The sequence below is a fragment of the Schistocerca cancellata genome, chromosome 1 (assembly GCF_023864275.1).
Source record: "Schistocerca cancellata isolate TAMUIC-IGC-003103 chromosome 1, iqSchCanc2.1, whole genome shotgun sequence".
NCBI classification, from domain to species: domain Eukaryota; kingdom Metazoa; phylum Arthropoda; class Insecta; order Orthoptera; family Acrididae; genus Schistocerca; species Schistocerca cancellata.
This window is the reverse complement of record NC_064626.1, coordinates 747,139,615-747,167,195: the sequence shown is the minus strand read 5'-3', so window position 1 is coordinate 747,167,195 and position 27,581 is coordinate 747,139,615. Positions and strand designations below refer to the sequence as shown.

The window sequence follows — 27,581 nt, the reverse complement described above, 5'->3', positions numbered from 1 at the left end:
GTCGAATGAGAATAAAAAATATTATCTTCAGAACCAGAGCACAATAAATTTTCTATACCACGTAAATCCAATTCATTTATTGTTTTTTATACAATTCTAAGCCCATATCAAAAAATCGTTTGAATTTAGGGTCAATCAAATTAATAAAATGTGGATGATCAGATGGTATTACATTGACTATATTTTCCGGAGGGATACAATTATAACTTAATAAAAGGGATAGTACCTTTTTCGCTGTTTTTTCAGCATTGCACCCTTTCCCTGTAACGATTGGCTGGCGCTTGCTATGAGGCCATTTACATGCTGCATCACTGGCGAGTTCGCTTCCACATTGATTAACATTTCCAGTGTCTTGCCCCTCCAATACTGTGAGGGATTGCTCGACGAAACTGTTCCATTGTATAATTTCAAGCTCACCAGGCAATCGCTTATCGGTTCCTCTAAGCCGAACTTGTACCCTACTTGGCCGTTTTTGCAAGTAGAGATATAAAAGAACATTGAGCCAGTCGATGTCTGACATGGCTGCGATTGCTCTAGTGCGTCTTGTTGTTTTCTTAATTCGAATGGCAATAAATCCGTCAGTTCGAAACCTACAGCGGCACCGTCTTGATGAGTAGATACAGTCGTGTATGAGGTGGATGTGGTCCCCATCATGTTTCCACATGATAACCTGGCGAGGGTAGATTTGTGCAATGATATTAATTCGTCTACAGAATTCATCAACTTCGTTCTCTCCTCTGAGGACAATAACGACAGTGTAATGCCATCTTTCAGAGATCTCAGATATTCGGAAAAGCTCTGAAAACCAAAGGACGAGACTAATGAAGAACTTTCGAATTGCGTCAAATAGTTCAAAATGGTAAAGATGTATTCGCCTAAGAGTCCATCTCCCTGTGCCAGCTTGCAATTCAATCTCGTCATTAAGTATATCATTGCCTTCAAGGACGGTGTTGGTATTTCTGTTTCCAAAAGAGTGAAGATCGTCTGGACGGCTTCCAACAGATTCCCCATTACAAATCTGCAAACAACAAATCAGCTATATGAGCGTCGTCTTCCTCTGAATCCGATACACTGCTTAACGAGCCACCACAACGTACACTTCTGAACAATGGAGTATTTGCACAAAACATGCACCAATGGCTATATTGTTTAATATGTGGTGGACAAGTTACCCCGTATGAAAATGATGGTGTCTTAGTTACCATATTAATTTTCATTTCAATAAGAAGTGGTTGCAGTAGCACGTTTTGCCATGAATCGGATAATTTATATAAACAGTTCTCACAAACAGTATATACAAAATGCTTGTAAGTTATTTCGTAAAAAAATACTTTAATTTTGAATCTACTTTGCCAGAATGTACAAATGTCAAAAGAAGACATTGTGATTAAACCAAGTGTTTCCCATGGAACTGGAATTCCTACTCTTATTTTTGCACAAGATTCTAATGCATCATTTACGATCTCACAAATCATTGGAACATTCTCACTTTTATTAAATATATAACATTCTGGCAACCTATACGAATTTAACATGAAATTAAATTTCGAAACACGAAATTCCAACAGAATATCTTCCCGTATAGTTTGTACTAAATCTAATTGAAAAACATCCAACGCATTTTGCAGTCTTCCACAAACAGCAATTCGTGCAAGTTTGTACAAAGTTTCCATTGTAATAGAAGTGTACTTACTATTTCTGGCAACTCGTTAGCGACAACAGAAGTTCTCGAAGTCGATTCAGAGGACATAATGTACAGACGACAATACCATGCCCCTTATATACTGCAGTGGTTGCTAACCAACTTCAGTTATCAATACTCATATGTCTGTCACTCCAAAACGAACACTTCTACACGTGCCAACCTTTTGCTGGCGTGGGTGCTTGCTCAGATAATTGTCCTAAAAGGACAAATTATCTCAGCGGGACAGGGACCGCCGCCATGCTGACCCCGGGGGCCCCGGTGGGGAAATGACCTTGGGCGCTCGAAACATGAAGACGAGTCGTCATGTCTTCGTTTCATGAGCGCCCAAGGTCATTTCCCCACCGGGGCCCCCGGGGTCAGCATGGCATGTTCGATTCAGAGTTGTCCGAACATCAACGACCAGCGAGGCAGAGCATCATCTTGTTGAAATCAAGTCTTCAACCTACGGAAAAGCAAACATCTGCAACATGTCTATGTACGTCGTTCCTGTGACAGTCTCCTCAGCAAAGAATAATGGTCCAGTTATCTTGTCGCACGTGAGACAGCACTCTCGGGCTATCTCGCACCTTTTCCCTCATACTGTGTGTATTACCCCCCCCCCCCCCCCCAAATGCCAACTTTATGCTTATTCACAGTTCCAGAGACATAGGATGTGGCCTCATCAGAAAACGTTACACTTGACAAGAAAGCAGGATTCCGGTCGATTCAGTTCCGCATTTCACATCCAAATCCATATCTTCGTTGCGTGTCGTAGGGTTTTATAGCCTGCAGAATCTGCTCCTTGTATGAATAACTGCACGTGGCAACTGACTTTCCCGTGAAATCTCACGAATTTATTTGGGTGGACTTTGATGTAACGATTGGCGGGCATTTTCAGTTTCAGCTTCTTCTTCAGAGACTTGCCGACATGACGCTTCAGAACGCTACCACTGTCCAAAAACTGCCTGTGCCATAGTTTTGTCCTCTTGGCGTCTGGATATATTTTCGTGTAATCGGAACGAAACTGGCTTTGCACCATTACAATGGATATAATCGCGTACCGTACCAAAGTACAGTTCGTGCCTTCTCACTGACACATTTTGAGCTTGGACGGAGAAAAATAAAACAATAGAAACACTCCAAACGTTGACAAAAATTAGGCAGTAACTGTAGGTTCTTCCGCACTCAAAGGTCAAGTCAGACCTGAAAGAAAGAAAGATCTATTATTTTTAAACCGACTCAAAATTTCTCTGTGGACGCCGTGTACAGTACTGTATTGAGGGTGGTAATAAAAGAAATGACAAGGAGCATAGACTAAAGCTGATAAAATCCGTAATATAATAGCATGAGATAAAAGTTCGGACTGGAATCTGTTAATGTGACTCGATGATCTCATAGGTACGCATGTGAGAACATGCGTACCTAGCTGTTCTAAAACGCCGCTCATTAACACAGGATATTCCGGTGTTCTAAACACGGTTCGATTGGTGATTAAAAGGTAAGGCCAAGTTTTTCGACATCTCTTAGGCAATGGATCATTTATACACCCAATGGAATAATCGTCTTAGTATCACTATCCTACAGCACAATGTGAAAATATGAATATTACACTCTATCTCCTGCTTATGGAGAACATCGGTAGGTTGTTTCCCCATTTGATGTGGACTACGGTAGGCTTGATGAGACGTACGGAGATACCACTAGTTCATGCGCCGTTCCTCAGAAAACCCCAAAAAACTGTTATATACTATATTCGGGCCGACACCAGTGGACTAAAACCCAGCCGAGGATTCCGAGACGCCGATGCACAGAAAATGACTGAAACTTCTGCGGTATATTCCTAAGATCCCGATCTCCTACACTCTCGAAAAACTTCTTCATATCTTTATCCATTTTCGAGATACAGAAGTTCAACATTACACTTTTTGTAAAAGTAAAATATGCACACAAAATCCGGTCTGAGGGGAAAATGTAGTTTATAAAATGACTTAGCACGGAGAAATATGCTGTCAAATGCGTGCGCTACCTTCTGAGAATACCATGTTGTAGTACTGAACCAAATGCAAATTTTTTTGCATGTAAAATCCGAACTGAGCTGTAAAATTAATTTTGCGTTATTTCAGTTTCACGTAAGTAGGCTATCTAAATTTTAGTGACCAACGTTTCTTTTGGTGTGAGTTACATGCCCTGCTGCAATAGCAAAAAGAAGCAAACCAACGGAAAATGCTACTATCGGTCGACAAAAACTGCCATTACGTTCCGGTTTATTTAATAGATTGTGACTGAAAAGTAGTGCACCAGCTGCCTCGTTTAACCTTCCTCAGTACCTTTAAAAATTTTGCCATGCGAACATATTCACGCTTTTCATATGCTGAGAGAGAGGGAGACATTGGCAGCGGCAAAGAGACGAAAAAATAATGCGTACTGGAAGATAGTAGACAGTGGTTTGTTATAGAAAAAAAGAAGAAGAGAATAACAGTGAGAGAGCAAGAGAGGGACACATTGGAAGTGGAACATAGCTGACAGTGAGAGAACAATGAAAAGAGTGAAAGACATGGTGCAAGGGGAAGAGGGAGGCGAAGAAAGTGGAAATGGGTGAGAGTCAGTAATAAAGAGAGACAGAGTATATGACAGTGATAACGAGAGAGAGCGAGATAGCGACAGTGATAAGAGACTGCAACAGTAGGAACAAAGGAGAGAGGTATTTGCAGTAAGAAAGAGTAAGAAAGTGATAGTGAAAGGAGACTGTAGTAGTAGGACAGAACGAAGGTGACTGTGGCTGTGAGGTAGGAGACGATCCAGACAGTCACATCGAGATAATGATAGTTAGGTGGGATGAGTGAGTGAGAAAGGGCAACTGGGAGTGGATGCTTATAAGCGACTTACAGCGATGGGCTAGTGGATGTGAGCGAGTTACAGGCAGGGTAACTTGTGCGAGTATGAGTGAGCTGTATATTAAAAAAGCACGAGTATGTTCGCATGCCAAAATTTTTGGGGAATTTTTTAAAGGTGCTGAGAAAGATAGAAAGAGGCAGCTGATACGTCGCTTTTCAGTCCGAGTCTTTTGCATAAACAGGAAATTATTTACATTTTTTATGCTACTACAGGCGCATTTTTTCACTGATAAAGGAAGACTCTCCATCTTCTAAGTGTAGTAACGTGGTGACTTGACGTAATACGACTAAAGTTCGGCATGAAGTGGCTTCTCCGACTCTGGAAGCGTGCAACGTGGGGAACATTCGGAAGAGTAGAGGCCAACCTGATAACTTTTTGCTCAGTTTTATTGACCCTCACAACAAGCGTGTGGCGCGCAAATTATTCTCGGGACTGAGACCTGGCTGAACCCTGAGATAAGAAGTTCTGAAATATTTAGTGAGGGTTGGAACGTGTATCGGAAAGACAGATTAGACACCGTAGGAAGTGGTGTCTTCATTGCAGTTGACAAAAATATTGTGTCTACTAAGGTCGAAGTAGAGTGTGATTGTGAAGTTATCTGGAGACGTTTAACAGGGCTAAGGGAAATGAAGTTAATTGTAGGGTGTTATTACCGGCCACCAGGTTCCACCGTGACAGTTTTAGAATCATTCAAAGGGAGTCTACACTCTGTATCGCAGAAGTATCCGGATCATGCTATATTAGTCTGAGGCGACTTCAACCTACCTAGTATAGACTGGGATGTCTATGGATTCATTACAGGTGGTACAGACAAGCCGTCTTGTGAATTACTTTTGAACACCTAAAACTGTCTTGAGCAGCTAAATCGACAGCCAAGGCGTAATGGAAATATTTTAGATCTGGTAGCCACGAACAGACCAGACCTCATCGACGGTGTCAGTGTTGAGACAGGGATTAGGGATCATGATGTTGTCATTACGACTATGGTTACGAAAGTTAAAAAGTCGGTCAAGAAGGCTTGGAGAGTATTCTTACTAGAAAGAACAGATAAGCAGTTGTTAGCATCCTACTTAGTAAATGAATCGACTTCATTTGCTTCCGGTACGATGGGCATGGAAGAATTATGGGCAAATTTTAAACACATTGTAAATCTCGCATTGGACAAGTATGTGCCGACAAAGTGGGTTATGGAAGGAAAAGATCCCCCGTGGTTTAACAGCGCAATTCGGAGAATGCTCAGAAAGCAAAGACAGTTGCACTCGCGGTACAAGAAAGATCGGGAGAATGAGGACAGGCAAAAGTTAGTAGAGATTCGTGCTGCTGTAAAAAGAGCGATGCGCGAAGCATACAATCACTACCACCGTCACACCTTAGCAAAAGATCTTGCTAAAAACCCAAGGAAATTCTGGTCTTACGTAAAATCGGTAAGCGGGTCATAGGCTTCCATCCAGTCACTCACTGATAAGTCTGGCCTGGCTACGGAAGACAGCAAAAAGAAAGCTGAAATTTTAAATTTTGCATTTGAGAAATCTTTCACGCAGGAGGATCGTACAAACATACCGCCTTTTGAGTCTCGTACAGATTCCCGTATGGAGGACATAGTGATAGACAACCCTGGGGTTGTGAAGCAGCTGAATGGGTTGAAAATAAATTAATCGCCAGGTTTTGATGGGATTCCAATTTGGTTTTACAGAGAGTACTCTACTGCATTGGCTCCTTACTTAGCTTGCATTTACCGCGAATCTCTTGCCCAACGTAAAGTCCCGAGCGACTGGAAAAAAGCGCAGGTGACGCCTGTATATGAGAAGGGTAGAAGGACGGATCCTCAAAATTGCAGACTAATATCCTTAACATCGGTTTGTTGCAGGATTCTCGAACATATTCTCAGTTCGAATATAATGAATTTCCTTGAGACAGAGAAGTTGCTGTCCATGCATCAGCATGGCTTTAGGAAGCATCGCTCCTGCGAAACGCAACTCGCCCTTTTTTCACATGATATCTTGCGAACCATGGAAGAAGGGTATCAAACGGATGCCATATTCCTTGACTTCCGGAAAGCGTTTGACTCGGTGCCCCACTTCAGACTCCTAACTAAGGTACGAGCATATGGGATTGGTTCCCAAGTATGTGAGTGGCTCGAAGACTTCTTAAGTAATAGAACCCAGTACGTTGTCCTCCATGGTGAGTGTTCATCGGAGGTGAGGGTATCATCTGGAGTGCCCCAGGGAAGTGTGGTAGGTCCGCTGTTGTTTTCTATCTACATAAATGATCTTTCGGATAGGGTGGATAGCAATGTGCGGCTGTTTGCTGATGATGCTGTGGTTTACGGGAAGGTGTCGTCGTTGAGTGACAGTAGGAGGATACAAGATTACTTGGACAGGATTTGTGATTGGTGTAAAGACTGGCAGCTAACTTAAAATATAGATAAATGTAAATTAATGTAGATGAATAGGAAAAAGAATCCCGTAATGTTTGGATACTCCATTAGTAGTGTAGCGCTTGACATAGTCACGTCGATTAAATGTTTAGGCGTAACATTGCAGAGCGATATGAAGTGGGACAAGCAGGTAATGGCAGTTGTGGAGAAGGCGGATAGTCGTCTTCGGTTCATTGGTAGAATTTTGGAAAGATGTGGTTCATCTATAAAGGAGACCGCTTATAAAACACTAATACGACCTATTCTTGAGTACTTCTCGAGCGTTTGGGATCCCTATCAGGTCGGATTGAGGGAGGCCATAGAATCAATTCAGAAGCGGGCTGCTAGATTTGTTACTAGTAGGTTTGATTATCACGCGAGTGTTACGGAAATGCTTCAGGAAATCGGGTGGGAATCTCTCGAGGAAAGGAGGCGTTCTTTTCGTGAATCGCTACTGAGGAAATTTAGAGAACCAACATTTGAGGCTGACTGCAATACAATTTTACTGCCGCCAACTTACATTTCGCGGAAAGACCACAAAGATGAGATAAGAGAGGTTAGAGCTCGTAGAGAGGCATATAGGCAGTCATTTTTCCCTCGTTCTGTTTGGGAGTGGAACAGGGAGAGAAGATGCTAGTTGTGGTACGAGGTACCCTCCGCCACGCACCGTATGGTGGATTGCGGAGTATGTATGTAGATGTATATGTAGAACAATAGTTATCAGACCGGCTATCTGCTATAACTTTACGTGCTGCCACGTTTTGATACAAAGAGGATGCATTTATTTTGTTTGCTGGTTAGAATGTTTGTGTGTATTTGTGTGACGGCTGCGGCGTCGGTTGCAGACAACTCGTCTGGCGAGGACAGCAACGACAGCTGGCCGTGGCCGTGGCTGGAGGGCGCCACCAGCCCGCCGCCGCCGCCGGCGGCCTCCACGGCGGCGCCAGCCGCCCCCGCCACGAGCTCCTCCGCCCCCTCCGCCCCCTCATCTTCCAGCAGCAGCCCGGCCGTGGCAGTGGTCACGCCCCTGCCGGAAGGCGACCCCGCAGAAAACGAGGCTGAGTCGGACGCGGAACTCGACTTCGACCAGAGGCCGTGCTCCCTGCAGGAATACGAGATAATGAAGGTTAGTCACCCCAGCATCACACCGTATCATGGAGAACTGTCTGAGGAGGATTCACTACAGAAGGGATTTTTGTTCTGCAGAGGACTGTACGATACCTTGAAACTTCCTGGAAGATTAAAACTGTGTGCCGGGCTGAGACTCGAACCTGAGACCTCCTCGTTTCGTAGGCAACTTGGTGAGGAAAGTAAGAGAGAAGTACTGGCGGAGTCGAGCTGAGGTCGTGGATAGCTGAGTATTTACCGGCGAAAGGCAAAGATCCTAGTTTCAAGTCTCAGTCCGGCAAACGTTTTCAATCCTCAAGGAACTTTCAAGGATTCAGCACATCCACAACTGGCAACGTAGCAAGGACGCCACACACGGTGATCGCAAACAGACTGAAAAGCTTGTAAGGGTGTTGCAGGGTAGGTAGTGCTGACAAATAATTATTAAGAGAATAATTGGATACGTTGCGCCATTAAGTTAATTAACATTTTAGTTAGCCAATCAGGCTGTTGTGCGTGCAAATTCAAGCGCCGCAGCAGATACAATTGGTGTCAGTTACTCTAATATCGTAGATGATAGAGCACGGTTGCAGTTGGGGGATAGAGATCAATCCTTACTACCGTTCCATGTCCAATTTCTGAATCGCTCTGTTCTTCGGTTTTAAGAAGCCAAACTAAGAACACGCTTGGTGACATCGACTCTGGCTGGACGCTTGAATTTGCCCAGGAACGAAATCATTGGCTAACTTCAGTACTAATTAACTCGGAATCGGCGCAGCGTATCGAATATTTAACAATTATTTCTCGACACAACCTACCCTGGTACATCGTTACAAACTTTTCAGGTTATTTCTGACAACCCTGCATACGGAAAATCCGAATTTCGCCAACAAGATTTCGGAGACTGTCCACGGACAATCCCTGAGGATTTAGTGGGACGATCATATGCTCTACTCTGGCTAGTTGCGGTTTTATTAAGTTTCTTATCCTAGAAACCTTTATTTCTTTGAAAAGACCTTAAAATCATGACAAAGCCTGTAACTAGACGGCTACGAGGGGGCACTTGCGCTCTCCTGGAACCTGGAATATGGACTTTTATATTTGTAATAACATTCTGTATGATTTCAAGCAGTAGTTTTCTGTCAATCTACTAAACTGCAGACTTAACACTGCCGAGCATGACGAGTAATATTGTGACTGTAGCGATCACTATACGTCTTGACTTTTTATGTCAAGCTGCTCAGGGAAAGTTATGTCATTTTCTTGATGTGGCGATGTTTTCGGTGCTGTCGTGCAGTCAAGGTGGACGCGAACGTCTACAGAACAACGCCGATACAGAGTCCTCAATCTGCGGTCTGTCGCTTCCTCGCACAGTCCATACCAAACTGCAAGAAAGAACCGGTCCAACATCCTGGAGCACCGATTCCAGTGACAGTTCTCAGCACAACACGGAAATGGCAGCAGTATACGTGCACCTCATCCGTCCACAATTCCATTTAATGTACAACTGCATCACAACAGTAGCTTACCGTTTGTCTGTAGACGAAGAAGACACGTGACGAGTTGCTCATTCTACATGCAGTATTTACACGAGAGCTACGATTGTAGCAGAAAGTGAAGAACGGAGCCTTGCTATCATATAGAAATGTACAAGTATGCTTAACCTTCACTGGCAAGTACATTTGTTGAAAAAAGAAAATACCCCTCACTATCTGGGACAAAAGGAAAAAATGTGAAAATTCGAGTTGGAAAGAATGTCCGCTCCATTAATTGGGATCGTCTTAAACTCCTCGGGGTGCAACATAGAACCATATGCAGTAATACAGCTGCGAATACTGTACTTCATGTAGCATGGCTTCACATCAGTGCGACAAACTGGAGAGACGAAGGCTATTTTGGGAGATTTCCCACATTCATATAGTCGTGTACTGACCCTGAAGTACACTTTACCCAACCAACCAAAAAAATATAGGTTACAAAGCAAATTCCTCATCTACATTGCACGTCTACATCGAAAAACATAAATAAATAAAATAATCCAATTAATCACTGAACATGAAATAAATCCATTAACTTGATCAGCTGTGAAATTCTGTATATAAACAAAGTGTCATCACAGATAATCAACTTTTTTTTTTAATTTACTCTCTGTTTCTCTAGTTCGACGAGCATTAATGTCGTTTATTTCGGTTATTTTTGCTGATATTCAACAGGATTTTGTCTGTTGTTGTGATTTTTTAGATTTTAGATTCTTAGCTGTCAGTATTAATATAATATTATTGGAATATTTACTAACTTTTCATCAGTATGTCCTAGCTATGTCATAACTCGTTGTAGAATCTGGTTTTAACATGATGAGCATATAATTTCAGATCGTTGAGTAAAAAAGATGGCATCAGTATTTAGACTAACAATATGAAAAAGATTTACTTTGCATAGTTTATTGAAATATGCTTACTGTTTAGGTGTCACAGTAACATGCGGATCGTTCTAGTGGTCCAGCTGTTATGGTGTGGGCGGCATTATGTTGCATGGGCGTACTGACCTCCAAGTCTTTGAGCGCGGTACACTTGCCGCTTAGCGTTCCCCACGTGCGTTCCCTGACTTCATTTTTGTGGTTGACAATGCGCGACCGCTTCGAACAGCGCAAGTAGAGGTGGTCTTGGAACGAGAGGATATTCGGTTAATGGACAGGCGCGCCCGTTCCACCAGTTTAAATACCGTGGAGCATATGCAGTAAGCGTTGGATAAAAGTACCGCAGCACGTTCCCATGCACCAGCGACCATTCAGCAGTTAACAACTGCGCTGAGGAGCAAAGGAACGCCCCACCACAAGAAGTCCTCACCAACCTTGTGGCCGGGAGCACGTTGCAGACCATGCACTGCCGTCGGTGCCGATCTGTCATCCTGTTAAGTACCTTGTCCGGCTTTTTGTAATGTCCAGGATCCTAACATCAACCACGGTGACTTCAGTGTAATTTTTTTTTCAGTAGAACTGCCTTTGCTGTTACTCTCATTCTGCACTCGTTTCAATCTCCATCTCTACTATAGTGTAGCAGTTCTTTCTATGAATGGCCGAGCTATGTTACTTGGCAGTGACTATAGTTGCGTTACCTTTCGGTAGTTTTGGTACACTACATAAATGACGTATCAAATGGTAGAATAACCGGTTGTATTGGTAGCATTGGTAAGGATAGAAACATAAATGAATGTCTATGAGAGAAATAGGAGCCGACAATTTCTCTATGCTTCTTTGTTTGTTTGGTTGTTTCTTTCGCAAATAATTAGAGCCGTACATCATTTAGTACCAGTCCATTGTGTATTTTGCACCCTTACAGAATATAAAATGCATTTAGTAAGTAATAAAAATTAGTTTATCGCGTAACTTCCGCTATTTTATGTAACCAAAGCAATTACGTTTAATGCAAATACAGTTTACATTCACAAACATGAAAAATACATATAATTTTTGTTATTATTTTGTACTCAATAGAAAGTTCTCCATCATGATTAGAGACAAGATAGTCCTGTTATTGTCGATAAATGCGAAAGTTCTTTATGAATATATTGTATAAGTTCGACGAAGTATGGAAGCGATGTTTGATGTATTTTTGTTTTGCATATTTTTAATACATCTATTTTTTAGAAAACTGAGTTTCCTAGCGCTTTATCATAAACCTGTATTTTTTGAAAATTTTCACTAGAATATCCCTTTGTTTCAGGTTACAAATCAACAAAAATTTTCAAAAAGAACATCGACAATTTAAATTTTGTTACAAATACTGTTTATTTTTAAGTAACCGACAAGAGAATAATAATGTAGACCAAAAATGCTTCGCAGGTTACACGATCCTTTGTATACATCCTCAGTCCATTTCTAGATGGATCACCACTTCCGGCTTTTAGGGGAATCCAATAAGACACTGATCGCATACGTCAGGAAAGCGATCGGTATGAGGTAACGCCCAGTACGTATGCAACACATCTAACATACAGATACCCTGGGTACGACCCAAACCGACCAAAGCTACTCGGAAAACTACCATAGTCCACCCTCACTTACGACAGTCTGCAATACCCTATGGTAGTTTCACAGCTCTAGCAATGACACAGCTGCGAAAGTTACTTTCGTCCTTACATTTTGAGAATTAGTACATATAAACTCCGTAGCCCCATACCGTTGCAAAGCAATTATCCCGATATTTGGTTATCACTGTTAACATTCAACCGCGATTCTTATACATATATTTTAACAACGCGTTTCAAGAGAGAATGCTCCCATCATCAGGTTGTAAAATCTATGTCATGAAATTAAACGGACTAAAAAGACAAAATATCATCACAAATAGTTAGAAAGTCCATAGAGTAAAACAGAATTAAAAGTATATTGGACTGTGGGTCCTCGTCTTACATTGAAGTTGTTGACACAAGTCGATGACCGTCCCATAGCTACGAGATATGCTGTCGCACTGTGCCGGCTCGGGAGCTGTTGTGGACTGACGTGCCTAGGTGTTGTGGCGTGGTTACAGCCGTGTACTTGACGGTAACGCTATGCTATTGGGCGCCTGATTTCCTTATTGCATTGGTCTGCCATCGTTAGCCTCTCGTAACTCCGTCAGTGACATGCTACAAGTTTAAGGCCGCATACCTACCCTAAAATAATTCTAAAAAGCCCGCTAAAAAATCTCATTTCTTTAAAATTATCTTGTGCATTTAGAATATTGCTTTGTTTCTTTTCATGGATAGCTATCTCGAATTCCTCTAGTAAATCAAGTTTCTTCCCTTTCTTTTCTACATGCAATATTTCTACGTTGTCTTCTATGCTATTAAGGGGATGGCGTGTTTCATATATATGGTTCGCAACAGCTGATTTGTCGTAATTTCCTAACCACCCCAAATCATGTATCATTTCAGTGACACTCTCTCCCATACTTCGAGATGATACAAAACGTGCTGCCCTTCTTTGATCTTTTTCGATGTACTCCTCAGTCCTACCTGGTAAGGATCCTACACAGTGCAGCAGTGTTCTAAAAGAGGACAGAAAGCATTGTGTAGGCAGTCTCCTTAGTAGACCTGTTGCATTTTCTAAGTGTCCTGCCAATTAAACGAAGTCTTTGCTTAGCCTTCCCCACAACATTTTCGATGTGTTCCTTCCAATTCAAGTTGTTCGTAATTGTAATACCTAGGGATTACAATATTGTTCCTCCAGGTAAAATCTGTAAAACTGGTATGTTTAGAATTTACTTTTAAAAAGTTAGAAACACATATACGATGTTAGCATTAAATTTTTTCCTCTCGTATCAGTGATTGGGTTATGAAAGAGATATTATAATCCATATAAAGAAAACCTGTACCTACCATAAATGTCTCTCAAGATTCCTTTCATTTACGTCCTGCAGAACAGACTTCAAGTAGTCTGTGTCGAGCTTCCAAACAGCTGCCAGCGTGCGGTTCCAGTATGGTACGCAACCGACGAGAAGAACAGTTGCTTGTCTTTTTGCAGGATAACCTGCTACTGTACAACCATGCCAAGCAGCTGGCAGAGGAGATGCGCAACACGGGCAAGGAGTACCTGGTGAGCCGCATGTTCAGCCACTACGACCACAACAACGACGGCGCCCTGGAGAAAGAAGAGTTGGAGCAGGTGAGTCCAGCACTCGTGCTGCTGCAGACAAGCGACTCGTCTAACAGATAGGACTCGTCTGACTTGCCGCTTACCGCACAGCAAAGGAACAGAGCGGCTCTTTCGGTAGGCGCGGACTAACTGTTAACCAGTGCTGCAGTAACGGTGTACATACCTGCGCCAATGTGTAAATCTCTAGTAATTCTACTGTACGCACATCCCTAGTGACTTCACTTCTCTGGGAAACTGGCCGTAGTTTACCGCATGTATTTTGTTTCTGATATTATGTCTGCTACTGCGGGATCCATCGACAGAGGAAATGAAAACTAATAGCGTAACTATTCATTGTAAAATCAAGTAAAAAGCGAATCAACGTACTTGCTCACCTAGCGGGAAGGTGCCGTCTATTCGTAACCGTGCAGCGATAGTTGCGTGGCGTCATCCGATCGTCACCCAAGATTCCAGATTCGTGTAGACACATGTTATGCCTGGGAAAGAGAAATACTACGGTTTTGATGTGCAGTCGGCCTTTAGGGATGTTGAAGAATCCGCCGTAGGCGACACAAAAAAAATGTCATATATACTTCAAAACTTTCTTTATAAAAACAAGAGACACTGTTCGCCTTCTCTGAAGAATAATAATACAAGATTTTCACGGTTGTTCTTCTTATTATAGAAGTTTATTCGCCCAGATCGCACAAAAATACATAATGATTACCAGTTTCAGCGAAATTAAATCGCAATATTCTTATCATTTGTACGGGAAAAATTTGTACGAAGCCAATCCAATTCGTCAACTGTTGACACAGATTGGACATGAATGCAGTGTCGATAATGGTACAATTATGGAAAATTCTAACTCAACCGGACATAAAATGCATGCAAATATGAAGTAAACAAACCTTACAGAGACAACATTTCCTAGTACCGTCACTCGGTCATGCTGTAAGAAAATTGCTGTGCGAACAGCATAATAGGTACAAATGGTTGCAAAACACACGTCAGCTGATCATTGAAGATATTTTGTTATACGAGACTCTACACTTACTGCAAAGTCACACAACACCGTTTTCATGGAATGTCGTCTCTGTAAGGTGTACTTACTTTGAATTTGTGTGCCTTTATGTTGATTTAAAGTAGAATTTTCCGTAACTTTTGTGCAACGTCTGCGACGAAGCTTCTCTAATGAGAAGAACATCCGTTTTCCGATTCTGAGATCTCCAACACAGCTGACAAAGTCAAGTAATCCTCACCAGATTTACAAGTTGAAAGTCACCGGCTGAAGATTGCAGTTTAGAAAACAAATTTGTCACATAAAATTAAAATGCTAAGTCTCGCTGAGAACGTCTTAAAGCAAAGTTCACCTAAGGCTTTAAGTTCTTCCATCTTGGCGTAGAGTTAAAAACCGACAAACAACTTCAGTTATTCCGTTTATGCATGGAGTTAAAGTTCAACCAGATGTTTAAGTTCAAAATGGCTCTGAGGACTATGGGACTTAACTTCTGAGGTCATCAGTCCCCTAGAACTTAGAACTACTTTAACCTCACTAACCTAAGGACATCACACACATCCATGCATGAGGCAGGACTCGAACCTGCGACCGTAGCGCTCGCGCGGTTCCAGACAGTAGCGCCTAGAACCGCTCGGCCACTCCGGCTGGCGAGGTTTAAGTTCTTCCATTTATGCAATGAGTTAAAGTTCCCTTCGTGCAGTCTATACAGTCAATCTAGAAGAACAATAAAAGCAAAGGATTACAGCATCAACAACCACGAATGCAAGTCCGTCGGCGGCGTCGCAGCGACCCAGGGTTTCGTCCGTAGCGACTGCGGCTTGTCGGAGACGGTAGCGGAGGCGGAAGCGTCGGCGTCGGCATAGTTTGATGTCCGCGAACTGGAATCCTTGCTCGGAGTGAACTGCTGATGGAGGGCCATGTGCCATACTAAATACTGTCCAGTGGCAGGAACATACGACCCACCATAATAAATTAGACGGTGGGTCATAAAAAATAAGCAGCTAGTGAAAAAAAAGTGTCCAGTGGCGGCATTTCTTGGTATTTATTTTCAGTCACGTGGAAGCAAGTAGGTTCCCACGACGAGCGACCTCTGGCAGCGCTGCTAAGGCCGCGTGGTCTGACACCAGGAAATCTGCTTTACGGTGAGAAGTTTAGCAATCGGGCAACCTTCAGTGCTGCAACGCATGATGTGTTGTCGACCTCGTAGGAGTAACACCGCGACATACACTCCTGGAAATGGAAAAAAGAACACATTGACACCGGTGTGTCAGACCCACCATACTTGCTCCGAACACTGCGAGAGGGCTGTACAAGCAATGATCACACGCACGGCACACCGGACACACCAGGAACCGCGGTGTTGGCCGTCGAATGGCGCTAGCTGCGTAGCATTTGTGCACCGCCGCCGTCAGTGTCAGGCAGTTTGCCGTGGCATACGCAGCTCCATTGCAGTCTTTAACACTGGTAGCATGCCGCGACAGCGTGGACGTGAACCGTATGTGCAGTTGACGGACATTGAGCGAGGGCGTATAGTGGGCATGCGGGAGGCCGGGTGGACGTACCGCCGAATTGCTCAACACGTGGAGCGTGAGGTCTCCACAGAACATCGATGTTGTCGCCAGTGGTCGGCGGAAGGTGCACGTGCCCGTCGACCTGGGACCGGACCGCAGCGACGCACGGATGCACGCCAAGACCGTAGGATCCTACGCAGTGCCGTAGGGGACCGCACCGCCACTTCCCAGCAAATTATGGACACTGTTGCTCCTGGGGTATCGGCGAGGACCATTCGCAACCGTCTCCATGAAGCTGGGCTACGGTCCCGCACACCGTTAGGCCGTCTTCCGCTCACGCCCCAACATCGTGCAGCCCGCCTCCAGTGGTGTCGCGACAGGCGTGAATGGAGGGACGAATGGAGACGTGTCGTCTTCAGCGATGAGAGTCGCTTCTGCTTGGTGCCAATGATGGTCGTATGCGTGTTTGGCGCCGAGCAGGTGAGCGCCACAATCAGGACTGCATACGACCGAGACACACAGGGCCAACACCCGGCATCATGTTGTGGGGAGCGATCTCCTACACTGGCCGTACACCACTGGTGATCGTCGAGGGGACACTGAATAGTGCACTGTACATCCAAACCGTCCCTCGAACCCATCGTTCTACCATTCCTAGACCGGCAAGGGAACTTGCTGTTCCAACAGGACAATGCACGTCCGCATGTATCCCGTGCCACCCAACGTGCTCTAGAAGGTGTAAGTCAACTACCCTGGCCAGCAAGATCTCCGGATCTGTCCCCCATTGAGCATGTTTGGGACTGGATGAAGCGTCGCCTCACGCAGTCTGCACGTCCAGCACGAACGCTGGTCCAACTGAGGCGCCAGGTGGAAATGGCATGGCAAGCCGTTCCACAGGACTACATCCAGCATGTCTACGATCGTCTCCATGGGAGAATAGCAGCCTGCATTGCTGCGAAAGGTGGATATATACTGTACTAGTGCCGACATTGTGCATGCTCTGTTGCCTGTGTCTATGTGCCTGTGGTTCTGTCAGTGTGATCATGTGATGTATCTGACCCCAGGAATGTGTCAATAAAGTTTCCCCTTCCTGGGACAATGAATTCACGGTGTTCTTATTTCAATTTCCAGGAGTGTAGATGTTCAATGGTTCAAATGGCTCTGAGTACTATGGGACTTAACTTCAAAGGTAATCAGTCCCCTAGAACTTAGAACTACTTAAACCTAACTAACCTAAGGACATCATACACATCCATGCCCGAGACAGGATTCGAACCTGCGACCGTAGCGGTCGCATGGTTCCAGACTGTAGCGCCTAGAACCGCTCGTCCACCCAGGCCGGCGACAGAGATGTATTACTGCTTGGAGTGGGAACAGAGCCCCTTTAACGGAACGTTCGCCCTAAGCGACTGTGGAAAGCAATCAAACCTAAATTTGGCACACGGGACGAGGATCTGAACCCCCGTGTCCGATGCCTTACTACTCCTCCAGCTCATTCAAGTTATTAATGTAACATTCCTCCTTGTTAAACAATTTTATTAAATATTTGTTTTTTTTTTTTGCTTGACTGTAATTGCCAATTTTTTGTCTTTTGCTTTTGCTATAGTACCACACAAAATTACGTAATCATTAACCACGTCGCCTACTGTGTGGGACGAGCAATATTATAAATTTACTATCATTGCTTCGGACCGTTGTGGATGAGACTCTGGTAACATAAGAGAACTTTCTCGAATAAAAAAGAATAAAAGAAGCAGAAGTTGTCTTTAAATTACGTTATTGTTGATTTACGATTTATCTGAGCGTCAAAATAGTGTTCCGAGTATGCACTTCTTTAAATTTTACAGATAAGTACGGCACATTATTTTCTTAATTATTACGACGCGAATAATGACGGAATTGCGTTTTTCTGTCAATAATGATTAAATAGATCTGAACTTCATTGGTGCTGCCCCATCTTCGAAATGAGCGGGACAGGATATGAGTAGAGAGCTGTGTCAATGCGAAGCCTACTATGTTACTTTGTCGACGATGATGAAATGTATTTCATATCATGTATCGATAGGAATTCTGTTACACCAGACGCCGAAGCGAAAAAGAGAGATAGTGCATTGAGCATGTACAGCAAAGGTGTTCGCGCTGTTTAATTTATTTGGCGCCATGATCCAAAAGTCCTCTGTTCCATAAAATACGACGGCGCAACTCGGCGATCCTATGACGTCACAACTCGACCTCTGCGCAATAACGAATAAGTAGTTCGGCTGTTCCCGCTAACTAAGGAAGTACATTGATTCGGATTTTAAAGCAGTTTATGTCGGACAATGAACTACTTACTTCTACACTGTCTCTGATGGTGTCTCCCGCAGTAGGAGGCGAAACGTCACGCACCAAAAAATGCGTGAGATCAATTTTTAGGTAACAAGTATCACAAAGGAAATAAACATCGGCAGTGAATTGCTGCACTTGTGAATCCTGAAGTAAATGGTGATTCTGCAGTACATATTGAGACACATTAAGCCTTGCGGTATACAGACAGCAACTGCGGCTCTCTCGGCGTGACTTGTGCTCCCCTCCAATCACCCGCAGCTCGTTCCGCTAGTTTCTGTTGCTGCGCCCGTAACGTCTCGTCAGACGAGTCGCAGATGAGAGCATAGCAGGTTGTCACTGTTGGGTACGGCACATTGCTGCAGATGGCGGCCAAGGAGCAGCTGAGCCAGCTGTCCAAGGGCTGCAGCCTGGGCGACATGCTGCACTTCGACGACGCCAGCAAGGACGGCCGGCTCGACATCAACGAGTTCTACACCGCGTTCAGTAAGTTATACAGTAAGTTGCTCCAGCCAGCGGCGGCCCCTACTGGACGGGCCAGCCGCCGCGGCCGCTCCGTCCTCCCCACCCACCGCTTCTCTCCTGGAGTCTGATCTCCCCTACAAAGCACTGCACCACTTCGTCCAATAATAAGCGCGGTTCCATCATACGGATTATGGTCGCAGGTATGCGGCTGGCTCGATGACTTTCTGGCTAACCGAATCCAAACACACTCTTTGCGGGACGTGAATAAATCCGCTTCATTTGTATATGACTAACGCTTTATTTGGATAAAATTGTATACACGACTTGCGTTTCAGGATTAAATACCATCGTCAGCCGCTTGACTGCGTACGGGAAAGTCGTACCAGTCATGTAAAAAAATCCATCAAATTTATCAAGTAGCACTGGATCGCTCCCATACAACAAAGTTGGTCGAAAGATTGAACGGTGCACAAATAACTTAGTCTTGGTACTGACTTCCTTCTTGCAGAAGAGAGTAGATCGTAGCTGATGGCTCACTGCATTAGTTCTAGGAGGAACAAAGTTAGAACAGGTGGACGGTTTCAAGTACTTAGGATGCTTATTCTCACAGGATGGCAACATAGTGAAAGAACTGGAAGCGAGGTGCAGCAAAGCCTATGCAGTGAGCGCTCAGCTACGATCTACTCTCTTCTGCAAGAAGGAAGTCAGTACCAAGACTTAAGTTATCTGTGCACCGTTCAATCTTTCGACCAGCTTTGTTGTATGGGAGCAAAAGCTGGGTGGATTCAGGTTACCTTATCAATAAGGTTGAGGTTACGGATATGAAAGTAGCTAGGATGATTGCAGGTACTAATAGATGGGAACAATGGCAGGAGGGTGTCCACAATGAGGAAATCAAAGAAAAACTGGGAATCAACTCTATAGATGTAGCAGTCCGGGCGAACAGGCTTAGAAGGTGGGGTCATGTTACACGTATGGGAGAAGCAAGGTTACCCAAGAGACTCATGGGTTCAGCAGTAGAGGGTAGGAGGAGTCGGGGTAGACCAAGGAGAAGGTACCTGGATTCGGTTAAGAATGATTTTGAAGTAATAGGCTTAACATCAGAAGAGGCACCAATGTTAGCATTAAATAGGGGATCATGGAGGAATTTTATAAGGGGGACTATGCTCCAGACTGAACGCTGAAAGGCATAATCAGTCTTAAATGATGATGATGATGATGATGATGATCACTGGATCTAATACGCTACTTCATAAATTTGCTGCACTTTTTACGCGACTGGTACGACCTTTTCATACGCAAATCAGCGCTTAAGATTGGATTTAATCCTGAAATTCTGGTACGATTTTATTCAAATAACGGATTATTGAAGTACAAATAGAGCGGATTTATTCATATGAAGAAACCAGTACTTCATAATGGACTATGGATGTTGAACAGAAGAGAATGTAACATCACGACGTCCCCCAATGAAGTATAATAGAATCTCTAAAGTTCTCAACATACATAAATGATTTATCAGTTAGAGTCAATGGCATGATTAGAGTGTTCACTAGCGCTTCTATAGTCTACGGGAAAGTATCGCCATTGACAATCGTATGGAAATTTCCATTTGATGTAATGAATGACAGCGCCCTTTCTAAAAATTACTATCTTGTTTTCTGTTAGTTCCTATTGTCTGAATACATAAGCAGTGCGTACATGAAATTCTTATTGGTGAACGCGAACGAACCAAATAAATCGCTTCGCCCACGGAGATACAAGTTACTAAAATTCTAGTGACAGTAGTCACGATCTGTTGAATGAAAGATACAATATTAGAATAAGATTCATTTTAGTGCGTCATTGAAAGGTTTGCTCTGGGATGTGCTCAAAAATCAGTAGTAATTACACGGAAATGCTCAACAATCGCAAACGATTTGTTGTCCCTAGCCGCAACATACAAAGGAGTGGCGAATTTTTGCTTGTAACAATCTTCTCGTCTTTCAATGACATTATCTCAAGGACAAGTGAAGATTAAGTAAACTTTGTTTCCTCAGATCACGGTCAGAGAGTAAAATTAAGAAATATTAAAATTACAGCATCTCTAGCAGACACGATTACAGATATAACTTTTATCCTCTTTCCTCTGATGTATTTGAAATAATTTTAGATTGAGACGCTACATCCTCATATATACATAAGTGCAGGATAATGTCTGCAGTGAAGAGAAAGAAACGGTTAGAATATTAGTACATGACTAATTGTCAATATCGGGCGAATGTGACACCGTAGAAAAATTTAGGGACAATACTAAGAAGTAATACGAAATGAGATTAACACTTAAAATGAAAACTTACATTAATTTTAAGGATTATGAGACTGTACATTTCACTTTTTCAAGGAAATCACATATAAGACGATAATTTCAGTAATATTAGAGAGCATCGTTCCAGTGTTTGAAGTCCTTATCAGGAACATGAATGGAGTCAGTGAACGAAATCAGAAACGGACTGCTAGGATCGTGACGGGTTGGATAGCTCTTACGGAGCTTTAACCGAATTCTCGGCGAACTCAAATGAGTCGTAATTTTACTCACTGAAATTGATCTGAGGAATCAAGTTTTACTCAATCTCCACTTGTCCTTGAGGTAGTAAAATGGAAAGACTCAAAGAGTTGTCACGAGCGGAAAGTCGCCACAGTTTCTTGGACTGAGGCTAGGGACTTGAATCGTTTACGACTGGTGAACATTAAAAGAAGAAATCGACTTTCTTATTCAATGTCCGTGTCATTACTACTGAAGCTTTGGAAGAAACACGACGTTGTTCTTGCGGAACCCTGTTGGATAAATGTAGAGAACTCGTATTCGAGGATTACAGACTATTCTGCTGTCAGCACTGTGTAGCTCGCGTAGCTATTATGAGAATAAGACATGGAATGCACTGTGAAAAATCAAAAATGTTTCACCTGCCAGCTGTTTCTCTACATAGTCGCCGTTCTGACTTAGACATTTGTCGTAGCGTTGTACCAACTTTCCAAAGCCTTCGTCATAGAATGCAGCCTCATGTCGTTTCCGCCAATTCTATGCGCTGGTCTACATCTCGTTGTCTGTGCCAAAGCGTTGCCGTCATAGCCAGCTGTTATAGCAGGCGGAGCTGGAACCAATAGGAAGCCAATTACGTGCTGTATTGTGGGCAATCACACACTTCCCATCGAAAACGCTGCACGTGCATTTCCATTGCCACTGTGGAGTGCGGCCAAGAATTGTCATAGTTCAGGAAACGCATGACAGTTGTTTATGTGGACTGTATGACATCAGGAAAAATCTCTCACCAGGTCCTCATACTTGGCGGGTGACACAGTTGTTCTACGCATCTTTACGGCTTACTGTGCTCTCAGTGCTGAAAATACCGATGTGATGCGGTCGACAGCTATACTAGAGAATGCCCAACACATATGTGCAAAGTTTCATCGGATTTTCACTGTGATTTCCATTTCGCTCCCGATTAACCCTTACTTCCCGAACAGCCCTCGTAAGAAGAACATCAACGAAACAAGGGTAATGGAATGTAGTGTAATTAAATCAGGAGATGCTGCGGCAACTGAGTTAGAAAATGATGCACTATAAAGTAGTACATGAGTTCTGTTATTTGGGCAGCAAAGCAATTGATGATGGTCGAAGCAGGCAGAATATAAAATGCAGACTTGCAGTAACAAGAAAAACATTTCTGAAGAAGAGAATGTGTTAATATAGAATATAAATTTAATGTTAGAAAGAATTTTCTGAGGATATTTCTACGGAGCGTAGCATGGTACAGAAGTGAAACTTCTGTGATACGTATTTCACACAAGACTAGAATAAGAGTAATAAAATGTGTTGCAACAGAGGAATGCTGAAGATTGAATGCGTGGAATGAATGGGTCGATAACTGGTACGGTAAGGTAAAGGGAAAGATAAATCTGTCATGAACCGGAAGATTGGTGTGAACACCACAACTCTTTACTAGCCATACAACTGTTGGAGGAGGTATGTCATTCCCCTTCTCCCACCTTCGAAGTTACCCATAGAGTTACAGGGCCACCTGTAGTTTAACTTGGACTCCGAGCCACGGTTCCCCTCAGCATTTTTCTTATCAACACACACTGCTAGATGTGAAAGCAGTGGTAAATGATAGCTCAAAATCCTAAGAATGATCAGGAATCGAACCTAACACTTTTGGATCCGTAATGCGGCACTTTGCCAGTGGGCTACCAAGCAGGTACAAAACTCAGCTGGGGAAAAATAAATTTATGGTGGAGATGACCACCATCTGGCACGAAAAACTGGCCCCTGCAAGTCACCTGTCAGTTATGTTGACCCATAAAATCGCATTACCGGCAGTTTCATGAGTAATAATACAAAAGAATAATACTTTTCCCACATCACCAATCTTCCTCACGCACACACAACAGGAAAATACTTCAGTATTATTCTTCTGTATTATTAGTCGTGAAACTGACAGTTAATGCTCGACTGACATGTGACTTGCAGTAGACAATTTTGCGTTCCAGATGTCAGTGACCGAAACTGGTAGCAAATTAATAAATTACTCTAAGGTAACCAACTTTCATGAATTCTCTGAAACATAAAAGATAAAAGTTATAGGACACAGTCTTAGGCATCAGGAAGGTTTAGGCACCAGGACATCATCAATTTTGTGATACAGGATATGTGGGGAATGAGGGCTGGGAACTGCAGACGGAGTATACAGGGTGTTACAAACAGGTAAGGCCAAACTTTCAGGAAACATTCCTCACACACAAACAAAGAAAAGATGTTACGTGGACATGTGTCCGGAAACGCTTAATTTCCATGTTAGAGCTCTTTTTTGTTTTTCCAAATACGCTCAATGGAGCACGTTATCATGGAGCACGTTATCTACCTGTGCTGCTAGAACATGTGCCTTTACAAGTACGACACAACATGTGGTTCATGCACGATGAAGCTCCTGCACATTTCAGTCGAAGTGTTCGTACGCTTCTCAACAACAGATTCGGTGACCGATGGATTGGTAGAGGCGGATCATTCCATGGCCTCCACTCTCTCCTGATCTCAACCCTCTTGACTTACATTTATGGGGGCATTTGAAAGCTCTTGTCTACCCAACCCCGGTCCAAAAGGAGAGACTCTTCGTGCTCGTATTGTGGACGGCTGTGATACAATACGCCATTCTCCAGGGCTGCATCAGCGCATCAGGGATTCCATGCGACGGAGGGTAGATGCCTGTATCCTCGCTAACGGAGGACATTTTGAACATTTCCTGTAACAAAGTGCTTGAAGTCACGCTGGTACGGCTGGTACGTTCTGTTGCTGTGTGTTTCCATTCCATGATTAATGTGATTTGAAGAGAAGTAATAAAATGAGCTCTAACATGGAAAGTAAGCGTTTCCGGACACATGTCCACATAACATATTTTCTTTCTTTGTGTGTGAGGAATGTTTCCTGAAAGTTTGGCCGTACCTTTTTGTAACACCCTGTACAGTAAACAGGTTGAAATGGATCGTTGTAGGAAATGTGCGGTAATGAAGAAACTTTGACGATGGACTAGCGTGCAGTCTTCGGACTGAAGCCCGCAACAACAAGAACAACGTCGTCAAGAATGATGGGGTGATAAGATGATTCAAGGTTCGACGATTACGTCGTATCACGCCAGTACACGTCACATTGCCAACACCACGCAACATACAGAAATGAAGATTTCAGTAAAACCAAACACGGGGACACCTGCTTAAAAGCTTTTATACCAAAAGTAAAGAAAAATATTGATGAAATATTGTCTGTCACTAAATATGTTTCCATTATAACCTGCATATGGAAAGAACTGAAGCCAACCTCTTTCCATCTTGTGGTATTACGCCACTGAATTCTAGCCCTTTTTGTTTAGCATAAATTCAGCCCTAGTTTATATCTTAAAGCTCCCTTTCCGTAGCAAAGTCGGTTTAGAAGGTTCCCCGTCCGTCTACCGAGGATGGCAGTGAATGTAAGTTGGTCGCCAAGCACAACGGGCCTAACGACCCGGCACGGTATGACGGACAGCCTGCTCCGCTTGGTCTTTTACGTGGCGAGTTTAAACGCGCGCCCTCTTTGCGTGGATTATCGCGTCCTGCTCGCCACCGCGCTCCGTCCACACAGGCCAGCAGGGGTCGGGCGACAGGCGTCAGTGCCTGGCGCGACATTAACCTCGTCTTTGACAAATGGTTCCCTTAGACGCCTGGGAGCGCTAACCGCAGACCCGGCGCTCGCTCGGGGCATCAATCACGCCCGCCCGCGTTAGCTGCACTCCCCACCTCACTCCTCAGCCTGTTGATTAAAGCGCTTTGTCTGCCCAACTGAGACACGGAGGTCGCATTGTCCGGAATTAGAGTAACTTTGGCCCTCACGGCCGCTCAGTGTGGCTTGCCTGTTACGAACATCTCCTGTTCCGTAGTCTTGGCTGAGGCGTCTGAGACATTTTGTGTCAGTATTGCACGGTTGCCTCTGGAACGACGAGCGAATATTTTTAATATTTTCCCACGTAACGCTGCAATTTACTTTCAAAAACACCACTTCCGTCCGTTATGGTATTTTCTTTACTATCGAGCAGTGTTTTCTTCGTTCCCAAAGAAAGCAGATGTTGACAGATGTGAAAATTACCGAACTATCAGTTTAGTAAGTCACAGCTGCAAAATACTAACACGAATTCTTTACAGACGAATGGAAAAACTTGTAGAAGCCGACCTCGGGGAAGATCAGTTTGGATTCCGTAGCAATATTGGAACACGTGAGGCAATACTGACCTTACGACTTATCGTAGAAGAAAGATTTAGGAAAGGCAAACCTACGTTTCTAGCATTTGTAGACTTAGAGAAAGCTTTTGACAATGTTGACTGGAATATTCTCTTTCAAATTCTAAAGGTGGCAGGGGTAAAACAAAGGGAGCGAAAGGCTATTTAAAATTTGTACAGAAACCAGATGGCAGTTATAAGAGTCGAAGGACATGAGATGGAAGCAGTGGTTGCGACAGGAATGAGACAGTGTTGTAGCCTCTTCCCGATGTTATTCAATCTGGATATTGAGCAAGCAGTAAAGGAAACAAAAGAAAAATTCGGGGTAGGAATTAAAATCCATGGAGAAGAAATAAAAACTTTGAGGTTCGACGATGACATTGTAATCCTGTCAGAGACAGCAAAGGATTTGGAAGAGCAGTTGAACGGAATGGACAGTGTCTTGAAAGGAGGATATAAGATGAACATCAACAAAAGCAAAACGAGGATAATGGAATGTAGTCGAACTAAGTCGGGTGATGCTGAGGGAATTAGATAAGGAAATGAGACACTTAAAGTAGTAAAGGAGTTTTGCTATTTGGGGAGCAAAATAACTGACGATGGTCGAAGTAGAGAAGATATAAAATGTAGATTGGCAATGGCTAGGGAAGCGTTTCTGAAGAAGAGAAATTTGTTAACATCGAGTATAGATTTAGGTGTCAGGAAGCCGTTTCTGAAAGTATTTGTATGGAGTGTAGCCATGTACGGAAGTGAAACATGGACGATAAATAGTTTGGACAAGAAGAGAATAGAAGCTTTCGAAATGTGGTGCTACAGAAGAATGCTGAAGATTAGATGGGTAGATCACATAACTAATGAGGAGGTATTGAATAGAATTGGGGAGAAGAGGAGTCTGTGGCACAACTTGACAAGAAGAAGGGACCGGTTGGTAGGACATGTTCTGAGGCATCAAGGAATCACAAATTTAGCATTGGAGGGCAGCGTGGAGGGTAAAAATCGTAAAGGGAGACCAAGAGATGAATACACTAAGCAGATTCAGAAAGATGTAGGTTGCAGTAAGTACTGGGAGATGAAGAAGCTTGCACAGGATAGGGTAGCATGGAGAGCTGCATCAAACCAGTCTCAGGAGTGAAGACCACAACAACAACAATGTAAACATTTAAAGTCACTCAGCATTAGTCTCTTAACACAGTAATTAATACAAGAGTCGGATATAAATGTGGAAACACCAAAAACTCATCACATTACCATGCCTAATAGGCCTAGGAAACACGTTTGCTTTCAACACAGTTTCCAGTCGTCTCGGAATGGTACAGTTTTCAAGGAACTCTTATATCATCCTCCTTACAAAATTGCGACAAATTCAAATAACGATGAGGACACTGGATAGTGATCACACACGCTTCTCTCCAAAGCACACCACAGAGGCTCGATAATATCGATGGTCCCGGCGGAGGTACGAGTCCTTCCTCGGGCATGGGTGTGTGTGTTTGTCCTTAGGATAATTTAGGTAAAGTAGTGTGTAAGCTTAGGGACTGATGACCTTAGCAGTTAAGTCCCATAAGATTTCACACGCAGATGAACAGCTGATAATATCGAGATCTGGCGCCTGTGGTGGAAAGGGGAGATGCGGCATCTCATAGCCGTGACAATGTGAGCTGTGTGAACAGCCTGCCGTCTTGGAACACAGCATAATCGTTAGAGAACAAACATTGTAGCATGGGATTGGCCTGATCATTCAAAACGGTCAGATAATCCTT

General features: G+C 43.4%; 1 protein-coding gene across 1 annotated transcript in view; it reads left to right on the top strand.

The window, feature by feature from the left end:
- Nucleotides 1-27,581, top strand: part of LOC126185878 (follistatin-related protein 5-like) — a 566,088-nt gene that overhangs the window by 449,512 nt on the left and 88,995 nt on the right. Inside the window, exons 5-7 of the mRNA XM_049928165.1 lie at nt 7,841-8,121; nt 13,606-13,746; nt 18,939-19,071. Coding sequence (XP_049784122.1) covers nt 7,841-8,121; nt 13,606-13,746; nt 18,939-19,071 — 555 coding nt within the window. The remainder of the gene's footprint in view (nt 1-7,840; nt 8,122-13,605; nt 13,747-18,938; nt 19,072-27,581) is intronic.